This window comes from Taudactylus pleione, unplaced genomic scaffold (genome assembly GCF_031769625.1).
Source record: "Taudactylus pleione unplaced genomic scaffold, aTauple2 ptg000214l, whole genome shotgun sequence".
In the NCBI taxonomy this organism is placed as follows: domain Eukaryota; kingdom Metazoa; phylum Chordata; class Amphibia; order Anura; family Myobatrachidae; genus Taudactylus; species Taudactylus pleione.
Genome location: NW_028284616.1, coordinates 2,896,682 through 2,911,241, shown reverse-complemented (window position 1 = coordinate 2,911,241; position 14,560 = coordinate 2,896,682). Strand labels below are relative to the sequence as shown.

The 14,560-nt window shown below is 44.7% G+C and overlaps 1 protein-coding gene across 2 annotated transcripts in view; it reads right to left on the bottom strand.

The window, feature by feature from the left end:
• The window catches only part of SLC49A3 (solute carrier family 49 member 3), a 66,279-nt gene that overhangs the window by 38,159 nt on the left and 13,560 nt on the right, over window positions 1-14,560 (bottom strand). For both annotated transcript variants that reach the window (XM_088478397.1, XM_088478398.1), the window contains exons 2-5: window positions 13,710-13,868; window positions 12,172-12,391; window positions 11,519-11,595; window positions 11,285-11,422 (exon numbers count right to left, since the gene is read on the bottom strand). In XM_088478397.1, the coding sequence (XP_088334523.1) occupies window positions 11,285-11,422; window positions 11,519-11,595; window positions 12,172-12,391; window positions 13,710-13,868 (594 nt within the window). The remainder of the gene's footprint in view (window positions 1-11,284; window positions 11,423-11,518; window positions 11,596-12,171; window positions 12,392-13,709; window positions 13,869-14,560) is intronic.

Genomic DNA, 14,560 nt, shown 5'->3' with positions numbered 1-14,560 from the left:
TTTAGAGCAAGTGTGGCCAGTCCATGAAGAGGGCATATTTAGCACTTAACCAGCTTTAATATGCATCATACAAAATGTATTGTTTGTCATAATTCCAGCAGTAAGCCATTAGATGCGGCAGTAGGGCCATCCTGCCTGAGCGGAATGTTATTATTTCAGATGTGGTCACCATTCCAGAACATTGGAGCAAGTCCAGGAGTCTTGGGGAGCAGCAAAAGGACCTACTGACCTGGACATATATGTACTGTACATCAGCGGTTCCCAGACTCAGTCATCAAGGCGCCCTAAGAGTCCAGGTTTTAAGGATAACCATGCTTGGGCACAGGTGACTTAATTAGTACCTCAGTATTTCGCTTAAAACCTGGACCGTTAGGATGCCTTGAGGACCGAGTTTGGGAAACTCTGATGTACATATTGGTCTCGTTATGCACTGGATAGTGTATTATTATATTATACTACTATACTATATTACATTATTATATGGCATTAATAATTAACCCTATTGACGGTCTATAGCACTGCACCCCTAAACGTGCATGTTTTTCAGATCTCTGCACAGGTATATTTATTACATTTATTTATTACTGGCTGACAGGATACGTTCAATATCCCAACAGTGGGGATTCCGGTGGTCAGAATGCTGACGCCAGAATACCGACACTCATCGGAATACCGGCGCTGGAATCCCGAAGGTATGTAGCGGGGTTGGGGGTAGGGTTAGGCACTAAGGGTGCACTAAGGGGGTGAGGTTTGATTTAGGCACCGGGGAGGGAGGGTTACGTTTTAGGTTAGGTATACTCACCTCCAGCCGTTGGGAAGTCAACCTAGTTGGGATGCCGGCGTCGGGATTCTGACCGTCAGGATCCCGTACCCAACCCCTGGCTGACACATGACAAAAGATCCATAGGTGATGCTGATTATTTAATTTGTGAAACTGAGAAGAACATGCAGCACTAGTAAAATTCTATTATATTACTATATATATTGTGGTCATGGTTTGGGCTGGGGAGGGGAGTTTCCAGTCAACCGGAAAACCCCCCTGCGTGTGGCTATGGGTAGGGAATACTTGAATAATTTCTTTTGATCAGATTACTAAAAATGATGTACTAGTACATATAACTGCTAAAGAAAATGCTTCCAGCTAAATATGCTTTCCCTGGACATGGTATTAATAATATTTTGTATCCGTGGGTTAACTAGGCATGGCGTAGGACGCAGGTCCCTTTGCTCTCCAGCCTAGTGATCCTTTGCATTATCCTGCAGTCCATGGAAGGCTTCCATTTATCCCCCTCCTGTACCTAACCCTGGAGAGGATCTCCGGATGCCTGGACGGCTTCTGCCTCTCCTCCTGGCTGCGTACTGCTCCTGACCCCGGGCTGTGTACAACGGCGCCATCTTGGAGCCGGCATCTCTGAAGTGCGGCAGCCTCCTCTGCAGCTCCCACTCTGTGCTGTGGGCTCTGATTGATACTTACCTTACCTGGCTCCTTGTTGCAACTTATTGCCTCTGTACCTATTTGCCTGTTCTGCCTACCTAATGGTCCATTCCTCTGCTACTGCTAAGTTGGCAAAGTTGCCCGTGACAGTCCAGGTCCTACTTCACCTGGATCTCTGTCACCATCTGTTTCTGGCTCTGATCCATCTTCCCACGATATAGTTGCATCATCATCAGAAGTCACTATGGAACTACTTCAAGATGCCATTACAGATTCTGAAAAAAGACTGGCGAACAGGGTCGCAGAGATTCATACTAACATCTCTCTTATACAGCAAGATATGCAAAGCATGAGAGATAGAATTGCATTTCTACTTTGGAGGACGCTAGTGCTACTGTTCCCAGGAGATTATCTTCTTTGGAGTCTCAGATTGCGGCATGTCAACAGAAATTAACTGATATTGAGGGTCATCTCCACAGGTATAATGTCTGGTTAACGGAGGGTGCGAATCTGTAGCAATTTCTGGAATCTTGGCTGTTAAATGTCTTTGGCAAGGACTCCTTCACCCCACAATTTGCAATTGAGCGAGCCCACCGTATCCCTACCACCCTCTTCAGCCTGTGGCACAACCACGGGCTTTCATTGCCAAAGTTCTTCATTATAAGGACCGTGATACCATTCTTCGTCTCGCTAGAACCAAGGGTCTGTTGAAATATAATGGTCATAAAGTTGTGGTATACCAAGACTTTTCTGCGGAGGTCCAAAAGTTTCTCCAGGTAAACCGCCGATTACGTGATCTCCAGTTCCTACTGTATGCTTTTTCCTACTCGGCTCTGGATGGTGGCTTGTAACTGTATCCACTTCTTCAAATCTCCACGTGAGGCCTCGACCTGGATCGATCTACAGGCATTGAATCGTGCTGTTCCACCTTAAGGGACTTATTATACTTGAGTATTCTGCTTTGAATGTTTTTTCTTTTTCTAATACTGCATTTTTACTTGAATAATTGAAGTGCCTTCTCAGTGGTTTAACTGTTTATACATATATTCTGCCTTAATAGGTTTAAACGGTGTGCAGCTTCTATGGCACGGATGTGCATTTGCTTTACTCTCTTCCAGAAGTTATTCTAATGGCTTAGATCCTTCTAAGCTGGGGACAACATGTCCTTTATGTTATGGGTTTAGTTGACCTTACCCTTTTTCTTTCTTAAAATCTTATTATAGGTTAGGGGTTTAGTTTTTATTTTAGGGTCTAGGTATACCGGTGTTGGGGTTGGTATGCAGGGAGGGGGTGGTCGATTTTAGTTGTTTGAGTTTGTTTTCTTTTAATGATTTTTTCTTTGCACAAGCATTTGTGTATTATGCAGTCTGGCTGGCGGAGTGTTTTCAAAATAAGAGTTATGGTAAGAACTTACCTTTGTTAACTCTCCATAGGGTCCACAGGGAGACCTTCGGGGTGTCGTTTGTGTATCAGGAATCCGGGCACCACGCAGTTAAAGCTTTAGCTCCCAGGATACATCGGTCCAACCCCCTATACCCCGCACCCGAGCCAGAGGCACCTCATTTCGTGACAAGCCAAAGGCCGAAGGAGGAGAAGAGAGAAGGAAGACTGATACACAGAAGAATCACACTCTCACGGAGAAGGAGACGGGAAACTGGTGACCAGAAACATCGCCCATATGAAGCCAGGTGCGTCAGGGTGGGTGCCCTGTGGACCCTATAGACTTCGAAGAAAAAGTTAACACAGGTAAGTTCTTACCATAACTCATTTTCTTCTTCAGGTCCATAGGCTCCACAGGGAGACCTTGGGGATATCCCGAAGCAGTCCTTTTAAGGGTGGGAATGCTACTGTGCTGAGAGGAGAATCTGGCGCCCAAAGGAAGCATCCTGAGAGGCGAAGGTATCAAATGCATAGAACCTTAGAAATTTCTGGACAGAAGCCCATGTGGCCGCCATAAAAAGCTGAACAGCCGAGGCGCTACAGCGAGCTGCCCATGAGGGACCCCCTACCGAGTAGAATGAGCAGTAGCCAGAACAGGAAGGCCTGCCTGCGAGTAAGCCTGCGAGATAGTCATACGAAACCATCTAGCCAATGTTTGTTTATTGGCTGGCCATCCTTTCTTGTGAAATCCATAGAGCACAAATAAGGAGTCTGATTTCTGAAGGGAACTGGTACAGTCCACATAAATCCTGAGGGCGCGGACCACATCCAAAGAGGCCTCACCTGCCGAGAGGTCCGGTGATTGAAAGACCTCATTAATGTGGAAACTAGTAACAACATTTGGAAGAAACCCAGGGCGAGTCCTAAGAATTGTCCTGTCCTGGTGGAAAAGTAGAAATGGGGAGCATCAGGAGAGCGCCCCTAAATCTGACACTCTTCTGGCCAATGTATAGCCAAAAGAAAAAAAAGAGTCCTCGCCGTTAACCACTTGAATTCCACAGAATCCAGGGGTTCAAATGGAGGGCGCAAAGAACTACTGACAAATCCCAAGGAGCCAAAAGAGGGACAAAGAGAGGTTGAATCCGGAGGACACCCTGGAGGAAGGTGTGGATATTTGTTAGTGGAGCAAGTCTATGCTGGAACAAAATGGACAGAGCAGAGACATGCACTTTCAGGAAGGCCAGACAGAGGAAATCCTAAACACCTGGTGGTCGTAGCTTCTGGTACTAATCCAATGGAAATTTGTATGCCACACTCTGTGGTAGATCCGAGCAGAGGCTGGCTTACGTGCTCTGAGCATAGTTTTGACTACATCGCTAGAGAAACCTTTGGACCTTAGGAGGGATGTCTCAAGAGCCACGCCATCAAAGGCAGTTGACACAGATCTGGGTAAAGGCAAGGACCCTGAGACAACAGGTTCAGTCGTTGAGGCAACAGGAATGGAGTGTCGATGGAGAGACTCCGAAGATCTGAGAACCAATGATATCTGGGCCAAGCTGGAGTCTCCAGCAGGACAGTGCCAACGTCTTGTTTGGACTTCCGAAGAACTCAAGGAAGAAGGGAGACTGGAGGGAAGAGGTACGCAAACTGGAATGTCCACTTCACTGACAATGCGTCTACAAAGGTTGCCTTGGCATCTATTGTTCTGGACCCGTACACAGCCAGTTTGTGTTCTGTTCACTAGGAGTTGAAACACCTCTTGGTGAAGCGACCATTCCCCAGGATGCACGTTGTGACAGCTTAGGAACTCTGCTTTCCAATTGAGAACTCCCAGAATGAATACTGCAGAAATGGCCGGGATGTGACCCTCTTCCCATGTCAGAATGCAGGACACCTCAGTCATTGCTGCCTGACTTAGAGCACCTCCTTGATGGTTGATGTAAGCCACTGTTATGGCCTTGTCGGACTGAACCTGTACAGGTTTTCCGTGAAGCATGTGCTGGGCCAGGTTGAGGGCCCTGTAGACAGTTCGAAGTTCCAATATGTTGACTAGCAGGGTTGATTTGACCAATGTCCAACGGTCCTAAAAGGAGTGTGGTCTGGTCACTGCGTTCCAGCCCCGGAGACTGGCGTCCGTTGTTAGTAAGTATTACCCAGTCTGGGATCCAAAAGGGGCGACCATTGGTTAGATGAGATGTCTGCAGCCACCAAGATAGAGACAGACGCACCTCTGGAGATAGCATCATCGTCTGGGCTTTTGATTCGATGGGGTAACCCGTTCCACCTGGAGGGGATCAGCCTTTGCAAAGGCCTTGAATGGAACTGAGCATATTCCACCATGTCGAAGGTGGACACCATGGATTCCAGAACCTGCTTTGCTGAGTGGATTGACACTCGGCTACTGTGGAGACATCTGCGCACTCGTAGTTGAAGTGTGGAGATCTTGTCTGATGTCAGAAAGATTCTCTGATCCTGAGAATCCAGCAGGGCTCCCAGCTGAATCATTCTCTTTGAGGGATTCAGGGAAGACATTTTCCAGTTGATTAACCATCCATGCTTGTGCAGGAAATCAATGGTTAACTGCAGATGGCAGTGAAGCACTTCTGGGGATCCTGCTAGGAGCAGGAGGTCATCCAGATATGGTAACAGTCGGACACCCTGACCACGTAGGTGGGCCGCCATGGTAGCCATAATTTTAGTACACACCCGTGGAGCTGTGGATAGTCCATAGGGCAGAGCCTGAAATTGGAAGTGTTGCTGTATAGCAAACTGGAGATATCGCTGATGTGAGGGTGCTATAGGTACCTGTAGGTACACGTCCTGAATATCCAGAGATACCATGAAGTCCCCAGGCTCCATAGCTAGGATGATGGAGGATAGTGTTTCCATCCTGAACCTAATTACCCTGAGGAATTTGTTCAAGGATTTGAGGTTGAGGATAGGCCGATGAGACCCATTCGGCTTCTGAACTATAAAGAGTAGAATAATAACCAGTCCCTCGCTGAGATAGTGGGACTGGCACAATTCCCCATGCTTGCAGCCAGGACTGTATTGTAAGGCCTTGTTCAGTTCTGAAGGAGGGTCTGTGTAGAAAAACTGGTGGGGAGGCCGTCTGAGAAATGAGGGTGTACCCGTGAAAGACCACTTCTCTTACCCAAGCATCCATGGTAGTTTGACAGCAGCACTTGGCGAACTGAAAAAGTCGGCCTCCCACTCTGGGATATCCCAGAGGGAGGCCCATCCCGTCAGGCTGAGGGTTTATCCTTGGGTTTTGAAGGAGGGCGTCTGGTGTTCCAGGTCTGCTTGGCCCTGGGTTTGGCGGCCCTAGTGAAAGCCGACTGCCTAGGAAAGGACTAACCTTTAGGCTTTCCCCGAGGACGAAAGGACTTAAATGATGTAGTCCGAGGCCTAGTAGGAGTAGTTGCTGAAGGCAGAAATGCAGTTTTTAATGCTGCCAACGTGGTTACAAACTTGTCAAGGTCTGGGCCAAACAAGATCTCCCCATTGTAGGGTAACCCTTCTAGGTCTTTCTTGGAATCCGCATCTGCCTTCCATGAGCATAGCCACAGGGTGCGGCGGACAGACACAGCTGCGGCCGAGACTCTGGAAGTTAGGAGACTGGCATCCAATGCCGCTTCTCCAATATAGGAAGCTGCATCTCGGAGGTGAGCAACAAAAGACATGTGACCCCTAAAAGCATCTGAGGGAAAAGAGTATTCAAGTGCGTTAGCCCAGTTCTCTTCAGCTTTAGCCACCCATGCCATAGCCATGGTTGGACGGTCAACATCCCCTGAAAGAGAGTATATCGATTTCAGGCAAGCTTCCACTTTCCTATCCGTAGGATCCTTCAAGGAAGTAACTGTAGGAATAGGCAACGTAGCGATTTTAATTAAACGCGTAACATGTGAATCCACAGCCGAGGGTGTTTCCCATTTTGCACAATGAGCCACAGGAAACATGAGGTCAGACTTTTTTTTGTGGTTGAAATCTCTTACCAGGCGACTGCCAGGCTGCAGCCATGTATCCAATAGAGGGACTTCTGCTGAAGCCACTTTGTCATTTAAACAGAGGGAGCTTAGATTTAGGGTCTGGCTCTTCATCTTCTATTAATAAGATGGATCTGACAGCTCGTACCAAGGCAGGAATATTAATTTTTGACCGACTCTCATCCTCCTCCAGAGGGGAGTTAGGGTTACAGAGATCAGCATCTACTGCCTCCTCAGATGATAATTCAGAGTTGCGTGGACTATGACAATAACACAGGACGCTTAGAGGGCTTACTGGGTAAGGGCTAATCACCTTGCAACATGGTTTGAAAGCCATTAGATGTAGCCATTAGACCAGGGGTTCCCAACCACGGTCCTCAAGGCACAATAACAGTCCAGATTTTAGGGATAGCCATACTTGAGCACAAGTGACTTAATTAGTACCTCAGTTATTTTGATTAAACCATCTGTGCACAATCATGGATATAACTAAAACCAGGACTGTTAGTGTGACTTGAGGACCGAGGTTGGGAATCACTGCATTAGACTCTGCACAGAGTTAGAGAGTACGTCTACCCATGGTGGGGGCACAGGAGGTACCTGTATCGCCTGAACCTGTTGTGGCCACCCCAAAGGGGGAATTATGGCCTGCTGTGATAACCCTATAAGGGGAATGACAGCTGGAACTGCCAGGCGGTCCGCAATAGTGGCCAGGACCTGAGAAAATGAAGCACAGGGGGCTCTTGTACAGGCGCTGGGTTGTCTGATGGGCCTGTGGAGTATAACACTTAATACATAACCCATCTTGTATCAAATCCTCCTCACTTAAGCCTGCAGCACATAATTTGCAGTATGGGTGCAGATGTCTGTTTTTTACTAGACATAGCTGCAGAGTAAGCACACAATATGGCACTGGGTATAATGCAACCACCATGTATGTAGGATACTAGTAGGAATGCAATATACTGGTCCTGTCTTATGCTTGGATAAGCTGCAGGAGCACGCAGCCCAAATATGGCACAGTGCAACGACCAACTGTATGTTAGGTACAGGAAAACCCCTGAATACACCTGTATGTTAGGGCAAAGTCAGAAAAAAAGGGAAAGATATATGCTGACAGTATAATTGAAAACAGACTGGCAGCGCTAGCATTAGTCACATACAATGCAGAAATAACATATAACTGCAAACTGGCACTACAATCAACTACACAGACTCAGTGTCTGGTAGGCTATAGCGCTACATATGCAGACCCCAGGGAGAGGTATGTCCCGGGGGGACCAGACCCTGCATATCCCTGAGAGAGCTGTGGCTGTGCCTTAAGAAAATGGCCGCAGAGACCTCAGAGGGGGCGTGGTCCGAGGAGTAGAGCAGCTCAGGAAATGGAGACATCTGTGGAATGGCGCCCTGAGCTGAGGAGCCGCTATAACGGGGAAGCTGACCTCCCCTTGCCGATTTTTTACCCACCGGGACGCTGGTTCCAGCACCATGTGTAACCTGGTGGTTTAGTTAGTGGATCATGGTGGCTGGAGCCTGCGTCCACACTCGGCACCTCCGGTCTGTCCCGAGACCGGAGGTATGACTGCCCGCACGGGTCACCGCTCTCAGTGACCCACCTTACCTGTCCCCTTAGCACCCGGCTGCAGTCTGGGTTCTACTACGGGGCCTTGTTAGCACTGACCCCACCGAGATCCCCAGATCTGTATTTGCGTTGTGACCGACTCCGGCCGGGCACCAACGAAACTGAGGTGCCTCGGGGGCGGGGTATAGGGGGATGGACCAATGCATCCTGGGACCTAGAGCTTTAACTGCGTGGTGCCCGGATTCCTGATCCACCACCTACACCCCAAGGTCTCCCTGTGGAGCCTACGGACCCTGAAGAAGAAACATATATTTGTGTGTATTTGGCTATGCTAGGGCTCTGGCACATTTTTTTCTCCTGCTTTACGGTACCCCTTATTATTATGCAAAATTTCCTTTCCTGGAATGTACGGGGTCTGAATGGTAAGATTAAACGTTCTTTGGTTTTACATCAAATTAAAGCTCACTCCCCGGGAATAGTCTGTTTATTAGAAATGCATTTGATGGGTAGTCGTATCCTTTCGCTTAAAAAACGTGGGTGGGGTTTTCACTCCACTTATCATTCGCACTCCAGGGGGGTTTCAGTTTTACTACACAAATACATGTCTTTTATTTGTAATAAGGTGCAAGTAGATGCTCTAGGCTGGTATGTTTTTATCACTAGTACTCTTCATACCTCTCCCTTTGTTTTGCTAGCAATGTATATACCTCCCCCTTTTAGTTTGGTCATTCTCACCAAAACCTGTAATTTTCTTTTGAAATTTCCTAATACTCCTTATATTTGTATTGGTGATTTTAACAGTGTACTGGATGAATGTCTCGATAGATGGAGGATCCTCATACATTGGGAGGGTGTCAGACCCCTTTTTCGCGCCTAATTAAGGAAATGGGTCTGGTGGATGCTTGGTGCCAGCGTTTCTCTTTAGCTCGTTCTTACTCATGTTTATTTGGGTCCCATACTGTATAGATATGGCTCGTGTCGCACTCTCTGTTCCCTTCTATTGTTAGGATAGAATATTGTCGAGGGACATCTCAGACCACTCCCCTCTGCTGTTGTCTCTTAACCTGGAATTTCCTAGGGGGGGCTTCCTTTTGGAGACTTAATCCCTTTTGGTTAACGCAGATGGGGGCAGCCCCTGAACTCATGGTGTGAATTCTGATTACGGATTCCGCCTCCCGAAATTCCCGTGTATATCCCCTTATCCCAGTTTAAAGCAATTTCTAGCTGCATTACTTAAAAGGAGTGGGTCACCCCATTAGATCAGGGGGTGATCTTCCCCTGGCTCTCCTTGAAAAGGCAGGATTGAAATGTACTCCCTTACAGTTTTTGTTGGCTCAGACCCTGCTCTCTCGCTGTCCACCTCTACTACAATAGGCCCGTAGATCTTTGCTTGCTGCAGAAAATATTTGGGGGGAACTATGATTGAATTGCACTCTCTGCTTTGGGGCAATTTAGCTTTTCCAGAACTTCGGGGGCTGAAGGGTAGCTCGGCTTGGCAGTCATATGAGGTGGTTGCTATTGACCAATTGTATCAAGATGGGGTTCTTCATTTATTTATGTATTTGTCCTCTGCTAGTGCGTACCTTCTAGGAACTCTATCTCCATAGCCTATTCCTCACCCTTGTCATCCACTAGAGCGGAGGGCTTGAATAAGCTTAAATCTCACTGGGATCACAATCTGGGTACTTTATCCGATGATGACTGGAAGGTTCTAATAGGTTCTACCCGAGACACCACAGCTAATGTCAGGTTTTAGCAGATTCAATTACATATTTTTCATAGGGTCTATTGGACACCACTTAAGCTTTGTGAGTTTGGTGTCCCAAATGTATTGCCCTCAAGTTGCTCTGTTTTGGACTAGAGTGGTTGATTGTCTACGGAATATGGGAGTCCATGTTCGTTTTTTGACCCAATGTATCTGTTTATTTGGCTTGGATTTAGAAGAGCTCCTTTCTATTCCCCTTGGATTATATTTTACAATCTCTTAACATTAGCCTGGGTGTGTATTGCCCACACATGGATAGCCTCTGATCCTCCTACCTTTCTTTCTTGGGTGGCTCTAGTCAATATAACAATTTCTCATTAACGTTATCTGTATCAGAAGCGAAAATGGCCAAATAAATTAGATAAAGTCTGGTCCCTATGGCAGGACTCCCGTTATGCCCTTCTTGATCCTTAACATCTCTGGTCCTTTTATTGTTTTTATACCTCCACCAGCCAGTATGCACTTTATTCTCAAAATCAGCATTGTTAATGTTAACTGTATGCATTATTTCTCCAAATTGTCCAATTTATGTTTTGAATATTCAGTTCTAGATCTACTGCTAGATTACCATTTGATTAATTTCTACGTTTATTTTGATATGTTGCCATGACACATCGCTCATATTTATGTGTGTATTTGAAATGTTTTTACTTCATTTAAAAGAAAAAAATAATAAAAATACTTAATAAAAAAATATTTTGTATGACCTATGATTTTTTAAACAACTCAATAATGTTCTGTTCTTAGTAAGAGTTACAGTATCTATCTGAACTTTTGAGACTGAAACACTGCAAGTTCTGTTAGTGAGACGGCAGCAGAAGTTTCAACTAATGAAGTAGCCTGCGGATGTGACTTTGGAGAGGTGAGACAAGCAGTCAGCACTTCACTGCAAAATGACAGCTTTGCAGCATGCCTTGGATAACCCTATTGTTGTACGTAACAAGCTGTAGTCATCACAAAAGTGCTTGGAAGACTGTTAATGTGCCTCTTCTATTTGATGATTTATTAGATGTATTTGTTGTAGTACAGGTTGCATCCAAATGGACATATAGACAAACAACTGCACATGAAATGTTTCTCTTCATTTTCAGCTTACAACATAAAGGAAGATAAAAAGTCTTGTCATTAGGACTTACCTGTTTTAGACCAGCAAAGAAAGGTTCAGAAGTGGAATTAAGTGCACTAGCTGATGGTGGAGTTGGAGGAGCCTTTTTAGTAAATCCTGCCGTCGCCAATGTGCATGCTAGCACTGCTGGAATGCCATAGACTCCATGCTTTAAAATAAAATAGTAAAATCTAATAAACATTCAAATTAAATTTGTTTCATGCAAAATATAAGAGGAAAAAAAAAAAGAAGTACTTTTACTTACTAATATTGGAATGTATTCAGCGTTCGATACAATTACTGGTGACAATATGTTTGCTAGAAATATGCCAAATGGATTTGCTGGGTAATATAAAAAAAAGAGAAATTACAGTTTGCATACATTTCTTTATTTTATTATTATATTTTATTTATAAGGCGCCACAAGTGGTCCGCAGCGAAGTACATATGCCAGAAGTAGGACAGCACAGGTTACACAGAACATTACATTACAATACAGTAACCGAAACATGAACAGAGAACAAGTAACAATTAGCACTACAATTCGCAGTACACAATACAGCTGGGAAGGTGAAGGCCAAGTGCTAGAGATGAGGGCTGTGAGAGCAGGAGGGAGGAGGACCCTGCTCCTAGGAGAGAGGAGACAGATAGATGACATGAGGCATGAGTATGTGGATGGGGTCCTGAGGGCGGGAAGTAAGCGAGGTAGAGTTGGCTGAGGTAGGAGGGTGGGGTGAGCGGCCTGGTGACAGAGTTATATGGTGGAAGGATACGCTTTGGTGGAAGGATACGCTTTGATGAACATTTATCATGAATAAATATTTACATCTAAGGAGAGGAGAGGATGTCAGAAAAGCGCTTGGTATGGATTAGATGGTACTTTTTAAATACCCCATCAGATGTACAGCTGTTACTTACACATGGAAGCAATCATATTAGCTGTGGCTCGTTGATGTTCTGGAAACCACACAGCAGCAAGTTTAGCCGGGACAAAGAGTACAAGAGGCTGTGCCACAGCACAAATACATTGCCCCGCAAATAATACATACAATTGAATATTTCCTAAATGTATCAACTGGATAGCACTGGCACAACGCACTAAACTGCCCATCATGTTCAGCCAAGAACTGAGGACAACCTGCAAGAAGAAGAATGATATGTACATTTAGTGAAGTGGCTGCATTAAATTGAACAGATAACATAAAGGGGCCAAATCAATTACATAGGAGCTACCACCTAAATGGCTTAACGGGACGTGCACCTCAAGCTTTAATGCTCGCAGCGCATGGAGGCTTGAGCAAAAATTAGCTACAGTAGTTGCTGCTATGTGCACATCAGAGGCTGCTCGCATTTCAATTAATCTGCTCCTAAGGGTCATGATGTTTCAATAGCTTGATAGTAAACCAAGAGACTTGCTCATCATCATTTACTGCAAAATACTGACTACCGAAACATTACAACAATTCAAATGACACTTTACAGAAGATCAGGTGCTTCTCAGCATAACTTCAGTGGAATTGCCTACCTGGACACTTGTGCACTTAAGTCTCCATCATAACATGTCTACTGAACATGGATATAAGAATTTTTTTGCATTGTAAATGCCATTCTTTACTAAGTATTGTCTTATACGGGGAATTTAATGGAGTGGGGGCTTGGTGCTGAGATCAAATGTGCTGTCTATTATAAACCTCCAAACCACTGGATTCAGGATTATTGTCAGTGATGTATGTCAATTTGCAGTGGGTTTGACAGGCCTAAAATGTCAACAATTTGAGTTAAAAAAAAAATCACCAGAATATAGCTTTGGCTGACGAGATTTCTAGAACTGCATGCAATGATACGTATGTCAGAACAGAACCAGATTCTACGTATGTAATAGTTAAGTATTAATCAATTAATGATAAATTAAGTGTCCAAAGTGATTAATAAATATAACTATGGGGCAAAGGGATTTAAATAACGTATTGTTGGGGGCAAATTAATATTCTAATTTTTAATACATAATCAGGGGTCAATATTTTTCAATTAGTGTGGCAATATTATTTGTATGCCAATTGGGGCCTTATTAATTAATGTGTGCAATGTAATTTGTGATTCAATCATTAATTATTAAATATGGTCCCAATCACCATAAAATATTATTCACCCCTAAACAGTAAGTATATTGTCAACATAATTATTACTATTATCTTTTATTAATTCTTATTATTTTGCCCACAAAAATAAATGCATTTAATAATTGTTCCCTATAAGTTCATATTTATTAATAGTCTGGAACCCTTAAATTAAGTATTAATTAGTGACTGACGCTGAAAAATGGGCAGCTATACAATAACTAGAGTACTCCTAAAGACATTACTTTACTCCTATAAAATGTATTTTTTTGAATTGTGAAATGTCAAAATACAAAATCAGTTTCAGCACAGAATGACAATACTTTAAAATTAACTTACAGCATATCTTAACCCCAGGGTGTCCAACAGCCAGGATGCAACAAAACCAATTGGTATTGATACAATAACATATACAAGGGCCAGATAGTTTACAGTATCCAGGGAGCAATTAAAATAGCTGGCAGCCAAATTGGCCACTGGAGCAAAGCTGATCCATAACTAGAATGTGAAACATGGAAAGAAAGGTGTATAAGTAATATAAAAAAATCTTAGCCTCTTATTACATTACTAAACATACAGAAGAGAAATTGTACCTTACAGTATAAAACATTGTATAATGCATACTTGTAGTAAGTTAGTAACAACATTTTCACTAAACCTGGGTACACACTACACCAGGGATGGGGAACCTCAGGCCCAGGGGCCGTATAAGGCCCGCGGAATCATTTGGTCTGGCCCTCTAAGCTTTTTTCTGCTAGCCTCATCTGGCTAGTAGGGTGGCAAGAATGGCACGCTGCAGTCAGAATCTATGCAGTAGCACCGTCTGGATCGTCTTTAGGACACTTCAGGCGGAGTCGTTACAGCTCCCCGGAGCATCCTTAGGATGCTGTAATCACCGTCAATTGTGGCCTGCACCGGGCCCGCAAATAATGTTAAATACATCCAAATGGCACTCGGCAGAAAAAAGGTTCCCCACCCCTGCACTACACAATAATGTACCTAGCCATGTGGACTCCACGATGTAATGATACATTGTGCCGTCCGTACACATTGCACAATGCGGTGTATGACGGCACAATGTATCATTCAATGCTGCCTTTAGCAGCATGGCATCGTTCATTGCATCGTCCCATCTGCTGTGCAGCACAGCAGATGGGATAATGTGATGAACAACCCGCGGGCATGCGCGA